The sequence below is a fragment of the Cavenderia fasciculata genome (assembly GCF_000203815.1).
Source record: "Cavenderia fasciculata unplaced genomic scaffold Scf_ET2XIPL01CNAVH-3, whole genome shotgun sequence".
In the NCBI taxonomy this organism is placed as follows: Eukaryota; Evosea; class Eumycetozoa; order Acytosteliales; family Cavenderiaceae; genus Cavenderia; species Cavenderia fasciculata.
In genome coordinates this window covers 1,231,630-1,248,670 of record NW_004457723.1, presented here as the reverse complement: position 1 = coordinate 1,248,670, position 17,041 = coordinate 1,231,630, and the positions used below count along the sequence as shown (strand labels likewise).

The window sequence follows — 17,041 nt, the reverse complement described above, 5'->3', positions numbered from 1 at the left end:
TGATCAAAAGAGAAAAAAAAAATTGTAAAAAGAAAAATCGGGAGGGGGCTCAGTCGATTCACTTGCCCAACCGGTTTTTTAAAATATCTGCCCCGATGCTATAACTTCATCGAATTGGTGACAGTTTCCTTTTATGACTTTTTAATTTTTTTTAACTTTGGAACATTGAATTTGTTTAATAACTTGGAAACTGGAAACTGCCAAATTTCTCTTGGTTAACCAATCCAGTGGATACCATAGAAACAAAGTATTTGCCAGGATTCTCCAAAATGGTCTTACATACCATGGTACTCCTCTTGGAGCAATAACCTTTTCTTCACAATACCCTTCAATATCAAATCTAGTAGTAATCTCTAAATTTATATCCTTTTTCTTATTATTTTGTTTTAATTGTGTTTTAATTTCATGAACCATCTAAAAAAAAGAATATTATTAATCATTTATACAATAATTTTTCTTTCTTTCTCTTACATTTTGAGAGAATTCATCCAAAACATAATCTTTTTCAAAATAAACTTTGATAATTTTTTTTCTAGAATTAATTTTTAAAGGTGGTGATAGATCCTTTGATTTGTAAATTGGAATTTCAACAATCTCTTGATGAGTGATTACCTTTTCACTCCAACCTCCTTTTTTCTCTTGCCAATGGAATGATATTGATTCAATGGAAAGGGTTGGTGTTGCCTTGCACAATTGTTGAATATAACTGTCACTATTTTTATAGGTTTGGTCATACAATTTCTTTTCATTGATTGATATTATAAATCTACTAAACCAAACAATAGTCAATATCAATAATTCAATTAAGAAATTGGCTGTTAAATCCATATCCTAAAGATAAATTAAAATATTAAAATTAATTAAAATAATTTGTTTATATTTTTTAGTTGATTTTACTTACTAGAGCTTTAAAGACATGAGTCATATCAGGAGTTGATCTCATCCTATAATCGTCACCAACTAAAGAATCAATGACAGAGAATACCAAAAAAGTCCAAAGACTACGATATGTAAAATAGACTAGAAATAGTACAAGTATCCATGACAGAGCTTGATTACCAATACAACCATAATTCCTTCTCTTTTGTTGATTTCTCTCTTTACCAATCTTTTGTTCGATCGAATAAGTTCTTGTTGCTTCTGGTTGAATAATTATATGATTCATTTCTTCTCTATGATCAATAGTAATAATAAAAAATTGGATCACTGTAAAAATGGTAGTGCGGTAATGGATTTAAAAAAATTACTTTAAATACACACACACAATGAATGGATCTGATCACCCCCAATTGAGTGAAAGAGGTGATGTTTGAGTTGGGATGGATGTGAGGGGTTTGTTTATTATTATTATTATTATTATTATTGATATTATTATTATTATTATTATTATTATTATTATTATTATTATTATTATTATTATTATTATTATTATTATTATTATTTAAAAGGTAGAGGTGATTCTGATATAAAAACTTTATATTGATTAAAAACAAAAGAATAATGAAGATATAATTTTTCACTATGATTATTATTGATAAAGATTCCACCAAATAAAGTATTATTTGAAATTAGAATAAAGTTACTAGTATGATTGTAGATACTAATATCATCATTTCCCAATCTTCTAACTTGAAAATCAAGTTGACAATATCGATTTTGGTCATAGATGGAGAGGGAAGTGATTCTAGTGTTGTAAATGATTTGATCAATTCTGATACAATATGATTCCACAGGGTCGTGTCCGGTATCCAATTTACAAGTTAACCTTTTGATGTTGTATGGTATGACCAAATCTTGTTTCTTGTATAGTTGGTCATTGATATCTTGGGTATTGTTGATGATATAAATGTCATTGGTGGGCAGTGAATAGATGGGAAGACGGTCAAAAGGATGATTTGAATGATAGTCGGAAATATTAACAAGAGGCAATGTTAATTCTTCTAAAGAAGTTGGCAAATAGAAAATGGGAAAGGGTTGAACTAAAGTCAATGGGAAGGTGTAGTCGATCGATTTGAGGGAGGAAGGTATGTCGGGTACCAACACTTGATTTCGATCATACCCCGGACAAGATAGTTGTTGCATGTTGTGTGTAATGGCGACTGGTACCGACCGGTAAATACTATGGTATTTAAGATGAGTGACAGAGTCTGGGATGCAATCTGGTGGTAGGTGACGGGTGGTTTGGTTTATGATGCGTAGAGTTTGCACACCTGTTGGAATGACCTTGTCGATTGCTCCGTTTGAAAATGTGATGTCTAGATCTATCACTGTTTGTGGAATGTATCCTAGCGACAAAAAACAATCACAAAACCCAATATAGAGTGATGTGAGGGTCGATGGGAGGATAGGTTGGCACTGATCTTGATCATCTTTAAAGACTGAACGTGTAGACATGGTTGTGAGACTAGTTGGATAGTAGTCGGCCTGGTCTGTGGTTACTTCAAGGTAAAAGTATAACACCAACCTCTCTAGGTTTGGAGGTATCTTGAAATCGTCGGAAGGAATAGGAACGAAACTTGCCGATGCGACATTCAGACAAGTCAATTGTGTGAGATGACCAAGATGGGCGAGTTGAAATGGTTCTTCATCGTCAAAAGAGATGTCGAGTGTGGTCAATGATGGTGGGAGACTCTTTTGGATATCAGGTTGCAGATATATGGAATGAGTGCCAATACACAATTTGGTAAGTGTTTGTGGCCACGATTGAATGGTTGGAAATATTGGTTGATCTACATCACAAGTTATAATAAAATCCTTTAAACTTGGGTAAAAGTCGTTCTTGTCAATAGTAAACTCGCAATTATTGACTACCAAGCACTCCACATTACTTGATACGATTTGTTTAAAAGAGTCAATCTTTTGATTCACTACTTCAAACTCTTTGATTTCCATTTGTTCCTTTTTCTCCTTTTTGAGTCTTTGTTCCAACAAGAAACTAGTATTGTATATATTTCCAAATGCTTGTCTAATATTTAATTTAAAAGATAACCATTCAGGTGTACTTTCAACTCTTTTAAATACGACTATCGGTTGTTGTGTCAATGACAAGACTTGACGTTTCGTTTCATACATTGTTTCAAGCATTGATCTACAATCATTATAGAACGCTTTACATGTCATCATCAAACAGATGATATCTACATTGTCATCTACAAATCCAATGATCTTGAATAATATAATATCTGATATCTCTCTATATTTGAAATAACATTTATCTTCCATTCCTAACTAAACTAACTAATAATATAAATATAACAACTCTTCTACATAATGATATCATTTTAAATCATTAACGTTTCTCTCATTATTGTATCTCTCTTTGCCAAAGGAGGCTTTAAAATGAAAATAAAAAAGAAAACCAAGATCACTTAAATGGATTTAAATTTGTTTATTATATTTATGATAATATAATTTTATATATATGTTTTATCTTGTTGTTATTGTTTAAATTATTTTTAAACACTTTATCGATAAAACAACAACAACAAAGACACAGTGTAGTTTTCGGCGAAGGTTTACTTTAAATTTTACCATGAAGAGCTTCTTCTTCTTCATCTTGTTTCTTTTGTAATCCACGAGATTGAAGATAACTAAATGTTGAAAAGAATAATTCGATAAATGCAACAGCATCGGTGGCTATCAATCTAGGAATATCGATTGGATTTTTGGCATTACCTTTGCCAATTAAAAATATGAGTCCTGTACCTAATGATAAAATAAATGCTGCAATGACACTCAATATCATTAATAATTTCCACCATTTAACCTAAGAAGAATTAAAAGAATAGAAAATAAAATAAATAAATAATCTAATTGTAATAGTTTGTGTCTTTTTTTGTTTTTTTAATCTTACCATTGAATAAACAAAACAAAAAACAGAATCTCTTCTTTGATCAACACAAGTTGCTCCAACCATCATTAACCAAGTTCTATTTAAAAGTTCAAAGACAATACAAGCAAACAAGGCGGCATTGACAGCAATCACTCCATTGTACCAAACTTGACCAGGTATTGGATCGGCTACTCCTAGTCCTTTTAATCCTAATGGTTTATTATATATAATAGATCCTAGACTACCAAGAGTTACTATAAATAATGTAGTTAACCATAATGCAACTCTAAACAAAAAAAAGGGAATAAGAAAAAAAAAATAATTGGAATTAATAAATCTATATATAAGATTATTCCGTTTGTTCTGTGCCGAATTGAAAAGTGGGAGGTAGCTATTAACTTACCTTGCTTTACCAGGTGCAGTCATATTTTTTCAAGGGTATTATTATTATTATTATTATCGAGACAAAAAAAAAAATATTAAAATGATGGAAATATTATATATTTATAAATATAAAATTGATTAAATATTATTTGATGGCAAATAACAAAAGTAAAAAAAGATTAAATGATTGATTGATTGATTGTGGATTGATTGATGAATAGCTTTTATGGATGATTGGTTGGTTGAAGTTCATGGTTGTAATTGGAACCATCGAAAATAAAACAGACGAATGTTGTAATCAATCAAGATTTAAACGAATTGAAATATATGATTGGCAAAGATATTTTTGTTGTGTGTATGATTAGTTACGAATACGAATCAGTGTGTGGTGATTGGGGGACAGCAACACACACACACACATGCGGGTTTTGTTTTTGTTGTGTTCGCATTTATAATGGAAACACAACCAAATTTATAAATACATTTTAACAGCACTGTGGTGTGGGTGGGATGTGGTGAATGAAAATTCGAATTACCAGAGGTAAGATATACGATTGATCAATCGGTCACTTTTTTTTGCAATTTGCGTGTGTATATACGTGCACCATTCCATTTTCGATCAGATAGACGATGCGATGTCATACGATTGGTTTGGTTGGTTGTCTGTCTGTGAATGTGAGGATGATCATTTCCATTTATCCTCACATTGAATTAATGATGATAATGATGATGATGATGATGAGGAGGATAATTATAGCATGCTGTATAACCAATCAATTGACGGGATATAATTCACCTACAAATCGACATCTATAGATAGATGATGATTGAATTGATTGTATGGTATATGCGCGCATATATACATTGGTTGCATTCTAGAGTGGTGGCTGGATCTTTTTATAAATTACGCAAAAATTTAAATTATATAATTTATAATCCATCCATCATCAATCATCATCATCATCGTTGTTACCATCAACCATATATATATAAATATGGTAGCTTCGTTAGAGAGTTAAATATAGGTGATCGCCTGCATTCTTTTTTTATCCAATTTTTGTTTTTGGAAACATTTAATATATTAAATGCTAAATATTACCATTAATGGTAATGATAATGTCAGTGGATATGGTATCACCAACACTGATAATTGTGTTAAAGAAGGAGGAGGAGAAGTAGGACTATGTCTAACTATAATCGACGAAAATAAAAGTATTGACAATCACAACAACACTCCTCCTCCTCTTTCTCCAACCACCTCTTCTTCCACTTCTTCATCATCATCCTCTTCCACTAAACCATCTCCTTTAAAGAATAATAATAATAATAATAATAAATATTATAGATTAATAAATGATACAACAACATTCTTTAGATCATGTAGAATATTTAGTTTCCTGGGTGTCATTGTACCAATAAATATATTTACCTTTTTGTACTCTGTCTCATTGGATCATGGATCTCTATTCCATCAAATTGGTAACCATATTCATTACAACAATCCATCAAATGAAACAGATTCCCTATCCCTATCCACTTCATCCTCCTCTTTAATAGATTCGTCATCTCTTCCATCTATTGATATTAAATGGATAAAGATATTGGAATTATTGGAATTACCAGTGCTATGCTTATTACTATCTTATTTTGGACATTGTATTGCTTACTTTACCAATTCCTACATTGACTATTTCAGTGGTGTGGATCGACCAGAGACATCGTATGACCGTACTCTGTTTGATCGTATATCGATTCAAACACTAGTCAGATACATCCGAGTGTCATTTGGTCTAGTCATTCTAGTCGGCCTGGTCATCTTGTACGAGTGTAGTCGTCTCGATCGTCTCTGGCTCATGCCATTTGTATTTGGGTACACACTCATTCTTTTAATCGGGTCTCTCTACACACACCTCAAGTATGTGGCAATGGGACACATAGCCTATGCACTCTATATATTTGCCACGACCACCATGTACTCGATGCTCTACACCAATCAAATGCCAAACCAAACCTCCATACTCTACTTTGTCGTCATTGTCCTCCTCTACCAACTCTCCATCATTGGCAATTATCATCGTGACCTTAAAGAAGATAGTCAAGCCGGTATCTTAACCATATCAATCCTACTCGGTGAAAAATATTCTCTTTACCTATTAATATCAATTTGTTTAATGTAAGTCATATTAAAAAAAAAAAACAAAACAAATAACTTTATGTAAACATATTTACTTACGTCTTACCAACTATCTATCTTTCATTTTTCCTTTTAAAAGATCACATATGTTTATAGTATTCCTTTCAATCTTTACAGGTAATCTATGGCTACTACTCTCATTGTTTACTCTGCCTCTGTTCTCATTCTTTTTAGCACAAGCTTGGCGTGGTAATCATTACTGGTTAAACTATAAACTTGGTATTGCATCTGCATTAACCATCATCTTATTTGGTCTTGCTATTGTATTTCAACTATTATAACTACTACAAAAGAAGATAACAATGAATAAATATTGAAAAATAAAAATAATAAACTGAAGGTTGCAAGCCTGAATCTCACCCCCTCATATCCTCTCTTTGAAAAATCTTTTTTAATTAAATTAATTCTCTCATCCCCTAAAACCGACTATCCTCAAAGTGAAATTCCCTTTTTCATTCTTCAAAACAAATAATATATATAAAGATAATATTAATATTAATATTAAATAGACAAAAGATAGATAGATAGATAGATAGAATGTCAGAAAAAATGGCCGACTCAAAGAAAAAGGAAGCAGAAGCTGCTTTAAAAGAAGCTGATAAAATGTACAGTAGTAGTGTTTGTTGTTTAGATAGATAGATAGAGTTTAACTTACTTGTTTTATTATTTAGAACAACTAAATCATTTACAAGATGGAAATGTGATTGGGATAATGGAGCTATATTATACGAAAAGGCAGCAAAGGGATTTAGAACAGCAAAGCAATTCGATCAAGCTATTTATTGTTTCAAGAGATTGTCTCTGTGTCAAACCAACCAAGATGTATATTATTTGGCTGCAAAGAGTATAGAATCAGCTGCCATGATGGAAAAGGAACAAAATCATCTCAAAGAAGCTGTAGAGTTGTTGGTTGAATCAAGTAAATTATATAGAACCAATGGTAACAGTTTTGCTGCTGCCGATGCTATGACTAGAGCTGCAAAGTAAATATATAACATATTATATTGTACGAGTTTATATATATTAACTATTATTATTTATTATTTCTAGAATGATTGAAGAAAAAGATGTTGATCAAGCATTACAATTATTACATGATGCATGTGAATTATTTGAATTGGATGATAAAGAACATTTCTCTGGAGATGCATTCAAGATGACCATCTCAATGCTGTTGAGACACAAAAAGATATTTGAATGTATTGATTTGTTGATTATACAAAACAGAGTATTTTCGAAATTGGATCAAACCAACGAACTCAACAAATCATGTCTATCGGTCATTGTTTTACATTTGGATATGGATGATAATGTCATGGCTAAAAAGAGATATGAAGACTTTTTACAATATGTTCAATGGGCTCATAGCAATGAAGGAAAGGTTGCTGGTCAATTAATTCAAGCATTTGATGCCAATGATGCTGAGGCTGTAAAGAAATTATCACAACAATATTTATTTAATTTCCTTGATAATCAAGTAAGTCAAAAAAACAAAAAGAAATGGTAGTATTAGTTTATTAATATTTTTTTTTTCATTTAGGTTGCCAAAATTGCAAAGAATTTATCACTTGGAGGTGTAAGTGGTGGAAAGGAAGCTGAAGAAAGTGTACTTTAAAGTGTTTTTTTAAAAATTAAATATAAATGATAACTATTATTACTTTTTTTTTTTTATACAAAATCCAATTCAAGTAGGAAATATTTATTTATTTATTAATATTAATTTATTTTTTTTAAAAAAGGGTTGAAATGATTAAATTGCAAATTTATCTAATTCTTTTTTTCTTTTCTTTTTCAACCCTTTGTGTTTTTTAAATATGTGTCTCTTTTTAGACTATATGATCATCTTTTAATAATGGTTGAGATTCCTTTTGAACGTGACCATGGTGAGAATGATGCTCTTCATCATGATTATGATGTCCATGATGATGGAAGAATCGTCTAGAGTAACCCAAAATAATGAAATATACAAAGTAGGTTAGGCCAAACATATCAATGACCAACATGGTCAACTTGAACAATTCCCAAAAAGTTTCAGATCCAAAATCCAATTCCTTGCCAAACATTGTGATCTCTAAAAGTGTCAATATACCCAATGGGAATGACACAAAGATGAAATCCAATAATAATTGAGTCTCGATCAAATGATTTTTATAAACATCTGATTTTGAGAAATGCATAGTCTTTTCTTTGATTGCCAAATAAACAACTCTACCAAAATAAAATACTCTTGCTACAATCACAAATGCCTAAAAATTAAATAAAAATAAACAAAAAAGCTTAATTAACAATCAATCTTTGATTATTTATATATTTTTTTCTTACCTTCCAAAATATAGCATATAAAATGACAGCAAGGGATCCAGCACCCATCATAGATGATTGATCTTTTTGTTTAGTACCATAGGTAAATATTTTAACGTCAACGATGAATGCTAAAACGGGACCAATAAAAGTGATGGCCAATCTAACAAAAAACAATGAACTATCTTGGTCATTGTCAAAAGTTGTTCCACCACCTCCAAAATATAATACCTTGATCCCTTCAACTAGGAGCATCACATCGGACACACTGTCTCCAAGACCACCAATAATGACAAATGAAAAGATGACAAACCAGAAATAGGGCAATTTATGTTCGATCCATCCATACACATATGCCAATGGAATGAATGGAATCATACAAATGACTACAACTGCCGGTGACACAAAGAATGGTAAAAGTAATAATACACCAATAATATAGACTATAGTTAATCCTATACCAGCCTTTCTCCAATCATTAAAAATTGATTCTTTAAAATCTAAAAATGATTCATGCATATCATTATCTTTTGTTGTTGTTGTAGAAGTGGGAGGTGGGGGAGGTGGAGATTGTGGTGTAGGAGTTACAAATGATACTGTTTTCTTTGTAGTAAGTGTAGTAGGTTGCTTTTTCGTTGTATTTGTGGTTGTTGGAGGATTTGTATTATTTTTAGGTGGTGCCATTCTTTATTAAGTTATATATAGAGTCTTGACTCTACAATATATCTCTCAACTAATCTAATGTCTGATTGAAACACTGTATAATAAAAAGACTGTTATCAGAAGAAGAAGAAGAAGATTAAGAAGAAAAAGAAGATGAAAAAGAAATCTGTACTCGTGTAATTGTGCGTATATATGTAACACCACAACAATGATGATGGAGGCAGTGTTTTATACCCAACAGAGTTTCGGTGCACAAAAAGAATCATTCTTATGACCTTTGAAATCAAAGTGTAGGAGATATTTTTTGATTTTTTTAGAAAACCGAGAGAAATGGTCGTCAAGGATCAAGGTAAATCACTTGATCACTACTCTTTTTTTTGTACCAGGGTAATAATATAATATAATATATAATTGTATATTTAATTTATTTTTGTTGTTGGGAATAACCAAATCTACGATCGAAATCATTTTGAATGGTTTCAATATTTTGATTTGACCAATATTTGATAGTTTGAAGACACTCTTTTTCAAAGTCATCCGTTGTACAAGATATTTTATCTTTAATTTGTTGATTGGATTTGTTGATTATCATTTTAGTTGGAAATGATCTCTTTATCTCGTACAATTTAAATGCCTTACCGAGTGATTCTATTGTCCATGAACAATCCCTTACTCCTACTTGTTGTTGTTGTTGTTGTTTAAGAACAATAGTTAATTGTTTGGTATCTTGTAAACCAAGATTTAAACCTTGACCAAGGTGAGGACTAATAGAATGAGCTGAATCGCCAATGAGAACGACTCTACCCAAACTCCATGGTTGAGAGAGTAGGTCTTGTGGATGATGATAGATTCCAACCTTGAATAATCTCTTGGTGTTTGTAATTGTGTCTTTGAAATAGGTGTTTTGAAACTCTTGATTCTCTTTAAAGACACGTTCAACATCTGATTGGTGCATCATTTTCCATTGTTCTTTTTCCTCTTTTTCTGACTTGTTGATGACCCAACATTGATGTGTTGGTGAACACGGATATGTAATCATATATTTACCCAATGCTATACTAGAGTGAAATGTACTGTCCATTTCATTTTTCCTTTCTGCTACACCATAAATCAAACTATACCCAGAATAGTCTAAACAAGCTTGTTCACCACCTTGTTGTTTAAACAAACTTTTTCTAACATTTGAATGAATACCATCGGCACCAATAAGTATTTGGGATTGGTATTTAGTACCATCACTAAATGTCGCAGTGACATGACTGTCATTTTCTTGCTCGACTCTTTCCAATGATTTGTTAAACAAGACTTTTATCCCAAGTGACCGAGCAGATTCGAGTAATAACTGTCTAAGAGTATGTCTTTCAACACCATACATCATAGAACCATATCTATCTTTGAAATAACCAATGTCATACTCTCCCAGCTGTTGTCCATCACATTTTTGATAACAATATCTTGAAATGGCCACACCGGCATTGGCAACTTGTTCAGCTACACCAATTTCCTCTAAAACCGACATTCCAGTGGAAGCAATACACATACTCGCACCAAGACTACTTGATAGTTGTTCCTCCCTTGCTCTTTCAAATATAATAATATCCTTTGCTTCGAATACTTTATATTTAACCAATAACATTCCCATTACAGGACCTGTTAAACCACATCCTATGATTATACATTGTTTAACATTTTCCATCTTTTATATAAAAGAAATAATAGAGTAGCATAAATATATAGTAAATATTAATAAAGTGTAATGTTCAACTTTTTAACTTTTATGTATATATACCAATGAAATGATCACAACACAATATTGTCAATGTATTTCTTCTATAACATCATATATAGGAGTCATTCTAGTTTTAGATAGATTCATTACTAATTATGAGTACTATACTATTGAAGAAGATGATGAAGATCAAACATTACCTGTATGTGTTGGGTTCATTTTTAAAAATAAATTAATAAAAATGAGCAATCTAAAGACTGAACAACCACTACTGTTTGTTTAAGTTTTGTAAAAGACAACAATAAACACAAACACAATACGAAAGAGTAATACTTATATATATATTGTTGCTATAGAGTAGATCGGATAGACAACCCAATAGCACAGTATGAATAATCAACAACCACCAACACAACAACCAAAACTAAATACTACTACTGCTGCTGCTGCTACTACTACAAATACAACTACAACAACATTTAATAGTCGAATTGATGCACCATGGAGTAAAGAATATGAATCAGAAGTTGATAAATTAAAAGAATTACAAAAGACTATTACAGCATCTAGGAAACCATCAACTAGTATAGTTCGTGTCAGTCAATTAGACTCTGTTAAACTTGATGAAGAGATACTCGATTTATTAAAGACACAGTTTATGAAAATATTTTCATTCTTTAAAGTATGTAAAACATACATATAGATACATCTATACAGACAGTACCGTCAAATTTACTAATGATCTCTATATTTAGCCAACATTTATACAAACATTTCAACCTGAAATCAATTTAATATTAAAAGCAGCGATATTTAAACTTTCTATATTCAATCTTGGTAATACATATGGTAATCAATTACAGAATCTTACCTATCGTAATGAATTTGCATTTGATCGATCAAAGGGGTCAGATACGTTGACAAAGTTGACATTGCGACAAAAATGGGCATCTGGATTGATCAATATCGGTGGAGAATGGGCATGGGCTAGAATCAATAGAATATCAATCAATGAAGCTTGGGGTGAACGTCCAGACAGTGATATTAAAAAAAAGATTTGGAACTTGCTCAATCGTTTGGAATCACTCTATAAAATATTGTCGGTTCTCAATTTCCTTACATTTCTCTATGATGGCAAATATGTAACACTTGCCAATCGTCTACTTGGTATGCGTCTAGTTTATGCTCATCCATCTCTGAGTAGAAGAATTTCTTTTGAATATATGAATAGACAATTAGTTTGGCATGGTTTTACTGTAAGAAAGAAAGGGAAATTAAAAACAACAAAATGTACATTTATATTTACCTCTTTTTTATGATTATATTTTATTTTTAGGAATTCTTTTTATTTATTATGCCATTGATAAATATAGACAAAATTAAAAATTTTATTTATAGAACATTTATTCAAAAACCATCAAATATTTTACAACGTGGAAATAATGGTAATAATGGTGGAAATGTTAATGCTGTTTCAAATCAATTAACACCAGAACAAATGGCACCACAAGTTCTTCAAAGATGTCCTATTTGTTTACAAGATCCAATTAATATTCCATACATTTCAGATTGTGGACATTTGTTTTGTTATTATTGTATAAAGACGAGTTGTATGATAGATTCATCTTTTATTTGTCCAAAATGTAATACCATCATTTCTTCATCAAAAAGATTTTTACCATTTTCTCAACATCAACCTTCCCCTCCTCCTCCTCCTCCACCTTCAACTGTAAATGAATAATAAATAGAATTTGATCCTTCAAAGTTTAAAGTAGTACTTTGTTTGTTGGATCTTTTTGAAGATAAAAAAAAAAAATTAAAAAAAAATTAAAAAAAATTCAAATTTGAATGTGATCATTAATTTCTTCGTTGCAAACATGATTGATAGAGTTTTCGAGTAAAGAGAGTAGTAGTAGTAGAGTCTGTAGTGTAGTGTCATATTCATTCACAATTCAAGTTTGTTGTAGTATAGTTTATAATAGATAGATCTTTTAGAATGTGCGATCTCAAAGAAATCCCAACCGATCATCCATACGGAAAGATTGTAAAGACTACAGTACTTGGTGGTTTCGTTGGTGCATTGATTGCAACCAATCAAACCTACCCAAAGACACCATTCATCACCAACGACAATACAGAGGCATTCTTGACAAAGACTTATCGTATCTATGGTCGTCAGATCATTGCTGGTTCATTGATTGGTCTTTCATACGCTTCTGGTAAGCGTGTTGCTGAACACTACAGAGAAACTGATGACGCTTATAATATCATTGCTGGTTCAATGGCTGCTACTGTTGCTGTTGGTATTCATAGTATGTTAAAAAGAGAAAAGAGAGAAAAGAGAGATAAACAATTCTAAGAGTACACTCTTGACTAACTTGTATTGTTACTTTTAGCACAAAATTGGAGAATAACATCATGTGCATTTTTTGGATTCCTTCCAATTGCATATTGTTATAAATTGGTTACTAGTCAAATAGATAAGGGTACTGAAGCATACCACAACAGATTAAATACTGAAAAGAGAACCGATTTATTCCTTGCACACAAAATTCAACAAGATTTAAACAAAAAGCAAATGATTTAATATATAAAAGAAATAGAATGATAGAATAATAATAATATAAAAGTAACTTAAAAATTTTAATGCATATATATATATTGTATGGTTTGATTTGGACTTTCAACTATTATTATATATAATAATATTTGTTGGTATAATTATTATTATTATATTATTTTTATTAATTATTAATTTTAATTTGAGCAAATATTTCATCACGAAGAATGATAGAATAATTATTTTGTTTATAATCGTATTGACAAATCTCTGAAAAGTTTGGTAGATTGTTTTCTAGATAGGTAACAATTGATTTGTTGGATCTATCACCAGTGAGATCTTTTTTCATATCAATGATTAATTCTTTGATTTGTGGTGGTTCGCTCGACAATGAAGAGATGATTTCTTGTTCAACATATTTGATTACCCAACTATATGGATGTTCAACACTAAATTGAATTAAAAATCTACATTTTCCTTTTTTATCATTATTATCGTTATTATTTATACATTCTGTTGGTTGATTATTTTGTGTGTTATTATTATTATCAATGATACTATTACCTATAGTATTTGATAATTTGGTTGAAGTTAATAATAATTGCCTAACTTCATCTTGATCAATAAATAAATATAAGAGTCCTTGACCCCATAAATCCAATGCATGTCTTTGATATTTAATAACCTTGAATACTGGTGTCAAAATTGAAAAGAATTGATCAAATTGTAAAATATTTAATTTGGTTTCTACAAAAATAAATAAATAAAAAAAGAATTATTAATATTAATATTTTAATGATTGATTTTAGTTTTGATTTTACATACTTGAAATTCTATTTAATAATAATTTTAAAGGTTCAATTGGTAATGATCTATGACTTGAATTTGTTCTTTTATAAATCTTTAAACAAAGATGGAAATATTTTAAAAGAATATCTAAAATTCTTGAATGACTAACTTGTTCATATAAATATTGTCCATTTTCCAACTAAAACATAAATAAATAAAACATGTTAGTATAATAATAAATATTATTTGTTTCTACTTTTTTTTTCTTACAAGAAAAATTTCTTCTTTAACAAGTAAAGCAAAATGTTCAATCCATTGTTGATCATTTACAAAAGAGATGAAACGATCAGACAATGAAGTTTCAATGGCTACTTGATGTTTTGTTGATTTATGAATGAGGGCAAGTGAACATTTAAAAGAAGTGAATCGAGTGGTACCTTGCATCAACTTTATAGGAATCTTTGCGAGGAATCTACCATTTTCAACTTGAATGTCAAACCATTGTTGTTCGATCATGTTGGGAGGTGCAGCCGTCGAGTTGACGGGGGTTGTGAGTGGTGCAGAGGTTTTCTCTTTGTTGTTGGTTCGCTTGTCGGTAAGACAGAGTGACTGAACTTCGTCGCAGTGCACTAGTCTCAGCTTGCCATAGGTGAATGGGAATTGGGCAGTGGTCAATAGCTCGACCACAAACTCGTCACTTCCAATTTGTTTGTAACGTTTGAGGATGCCTGGGAAGGGTTGACGTGCAAACACGAGTACTGCCGACGGACACCCAGTGCCAGTCTGTACCATGGCCTGCAACTCTACACCCAGGATACCCATGTGAGAAGCCATGTTTTCTAGATCGGCCAACTTGCTTGTCAGACTGTGTGTCACGACAAACTGTGCCTGTCTGATTAGCTGCGATACTGATGCCTGTATGGTGTGCACAATCGTGATGGCTTGGTGCATCTCTTGCGCCAGTTGCGACGCTTCCTCTCTGTCAAAATCGGGATTAAAGTCAATCTGCGACACAAATGCACGTTGTTTCTGCACAAATGACGAGCACACAAACTTGAGCTCCTTGCACTTTTTCGTATAATAGTCATTCTCTTGTTTGAGAAAGTCGTCCCACGATGCTAGGTTGTATATCGATGATGACGACTCTGTATTTGTCGATGAAAGTGTCGTGGCAGTCTCGCTGTCACTCCAACTACATGGCTCATCCAACTCTTCGTCCAACTGTTGCAAATACCTTTGTTGTTGTTCTGACGTTCTATAATGTTGTTTTAATTCCTCCAACATCATTACTGGTTGTAATAGTTGTGACATTTCTCTCTCTAAATTCTATTTATATATATATATAAAAAAAAAAAGAAGAAGAAGAACAGTAATACAAAAGGAGGAATGAATGCTTTTCTCGGGCTAATACAAGAGTCCTTCCGCATATTCGCGAAAAATTCAAAAAAACATTATTTCTTTTTTTTTTTTTTTCAGACAAAACTGCGAACTTGCTACAAAATAATAATCATTAATAATATAATTTATAAATAGATTATTTTTTAAATTGATTTGGGTGGGGTACTACTGTACAATTGTTTTATGATAATAGATAATTATTATTATCTATTATTATTATCTATTATTATTATCTATTATTATTTGAAAAGAAAGATTTAAATTTTGAAAAGGTTTTGTTTTTTGTTCTATTTGATTGTTGTTGTTGTTGTTGACTAGGGTTGTCTGTTATTTTTGATTCCATTAACTTTAATAATTCATTAAAAAAGAATATTGTTGGTGATGATGATTTTTGATTTACAATATTTGAATTACTTGATGGGAAACCTTGTCTTGTCCGAGCTGATATCTCAAAGAATTGGAATCCATGATGAGTGGCATAGAGCAAACCTTCTTCATGTGTTACTACTCTATCACATTCTCTATCACATTTATTACCAACCAATACAACAGATTTGGTCGATATCAATTGTCCAATACTTGCAATATCCGTTCTTGCATCAACTATACTTTCAAGGTGTCTACCAATACTCTCAAATGATGCTCTATTGGTAATATCATAAAATATAATATATCCAATCGATTTTGTAATATACTAAAGAAATAAAAAGAAAGAATTAATTATCGATGACATGTATCTGATGATCATTATTATTGTTTACATACATCTTTTTTTAAAACAGACATTGGACCATTATCTACAGAATCCAACATTGAAACAAGCCTAACTTTATCATCTACTTGGGTTTGTAGTCGATAATCATCTTCAATAGTTGGGTCCCATTCTTCGACAAAATGAACATTTATCAATTGAATCATCACTGTTGATTTGCTTCATTGTTATTGTTGTTGATACAGTTAATTGATGATTGTGTTTTGTTATTCTTGTATTTGGACAACATACCCAACACCATCATCTCCTAAAAAGCAAATATGCATTGATTCCATGTTTGTAGATAGAGATAATATATATTGATTATCTGCAATTGATCAAAAAAGAAATGAAGCAAAAATGAAGATGGGTTTTAATTTATTTTTTGTATTGTTTTTTTTAAAAAGGTCCCAAGGAATAGATATATTTTAATTAAAAAA

At 31.0% G+C, this 17,041-nt stretch overlaps 8 protein-coding genes across 8 annotated transcripts; 3 read left to right on the top strand and 5 right to left on the bottom strand.

The window, feature by feature from the left end:
* Window positions 1-141: 141 nt before the first annotated feature.
* Window positions 142-1,165, bottom strand: DFA_07341 (uncharacterized protein; the record flags this gene model as incomplete). Its single annotated transcript, XM_004367146.1, has 3 exons — window positions 142-414; window positions 472-831; window positions 902-1,165. 3 exons carry the CDS (start codon window positions 1,163-1,165, stop codon window positions 142-144), a joined length of 897 nt encoding a protein of 298 aa, XP_004367203.1.
* A 272-nt stretch (window positions 1,166-1,437) lies between these two features.
* Window positions 1,438-4,258, bottom strand: DFA_07340 (uncharacterized protein; the record flags this gene model as incomplete). Its single annotated transcript, XM_004367145.1, has 5 exons — window positions 1,438-3,228; window positions 3,295-3,332; window positions 3,532-3,766; window positions 3,854-4,118; window positions 4,236-4,258. 5 exons carry the CDS (start codon window positions 4,256-4,258, stop codon window positions 1,438-1,440), a joined length of 2,352 nt encoding a protein of 783 aa, XP_004367202.1.
* Window positions 4,259-5,301: 1,043 nt separating this feature from the next.
* Window positions 5,302-6,691, top strand: DFA_07339 (uncharacterized protein; the record flags this gene model as incomplete). Its single annotated transcript, XM_004367144.1, has 2 exons — window positions 5,302-6,389; window positions 6,490-6,691. 2 exons carry the CDS (start codon window positions 5,302-5,304, stop codon window positions 6,689-6,691), a joined length of 1,290 nt encoding a protein of 429 aa, XP_004367201.1.
* A 268-nt stretch (window positions 6,692-6,959) lies between these two features.
* Window positions 6,960-8,025, top strand: snpC (soluble NSF attachment protein gamma isoform; the record flags this gene model as incomplete). Its single annotated transcript, XM_004367143.1, has 4 exons — window positions 6,960-7,015; window positions 7,082-7,393; window positions 7,461-7,887; window positions 7,951-8,025. 4 exons carry the CDS (start codon window positions 6,960-6,962, stop codon window positions 8,023-8,025), a joined length of 870 nt encoding a protein of 289 aa, XP_004367200.1.
* A 211-nt stretch (window positions 8,026-8,236) lies between these two features.
* Window positions 8,237-9,395, bottom strand: DFA_07337 (uncharacterized protein; the record flags this gene model as incomplete). Its single annotated transcript, XM_004367142.1, has 2 exons — window positions 8,237-8,656; window positions 8,733-9,395. 2 exons carry the CDS (start codon window positions 9,393-9,395, stop codon window positions 8,237-8,239), a joined length of 1,083 nt encoding a protein of 360 aa, XP_004367199.1.
* A 403-nt stretch (window positions 9,396-9,798) lies between these two features.
* Window positions 9,799-11,070, bottom strand: DFA_07336 (FAD dependent oxidoreductase domain-containing protein; the record flags this gene model as incomplete). Its single annotated transcript, XM_004367141.1, has 1 exon — window positions 9,799-11,070. The coding sequence occupies one exon, from the start codon at window positions 11,068-11,070 to the stop codon at window positions 9,799-9,801; it is 1,272 nt and encodes a 423-aa protein (XP_004367198.1).
* A 421-nt stretch (window positions 11,071-11,491) lies between these two features.
* On the top strand, window positions 11,492-13,690 carry pex2 (RING zinc finger-containing protein; the record flags this gene model as incomplete). The annotated part of the gene is made up of 5 exons (XM_004367140.1): window positions 11,492-11,785; window positions 11,859-12,359; window positions 12,440-12,713; window positions 13,086-13,415; window positions 13,500-13,690. 5 exons carry the CDS (start codon window positions 11,492-11,494, stop codon window positions 13,688-13,690), a joined length of 1,590 nt encoding a protein of 529 aa, XP_004367197.1.
* A 157-nt stretch (window positions 13,691-13,847) lies between these two features.
* DFA_07334 (uncharacterized protein) lies at window positions 13,848-16,897 on the bottom strand (the record flags this gene model as incomplete). The annotated part of the gene is made up of 6 exons (XM_004367139.1): window positions 13,848-14,410; window positions 14,489-14,651; window positions 14,723-15,778; window positions 16,251-16,544; window positions 16,616-16,781; window positions 16,854-16,897. 6 exons carry the CDS (start codon window positions 16,895-16,897, stop codon window positions 13,848-13,850), a joined length of 2,286 nt encoding a protein of 761 aa, XP_004367196.1.
* Window positions 16,898-17,041: the final 144 nt, after the last annotated feature.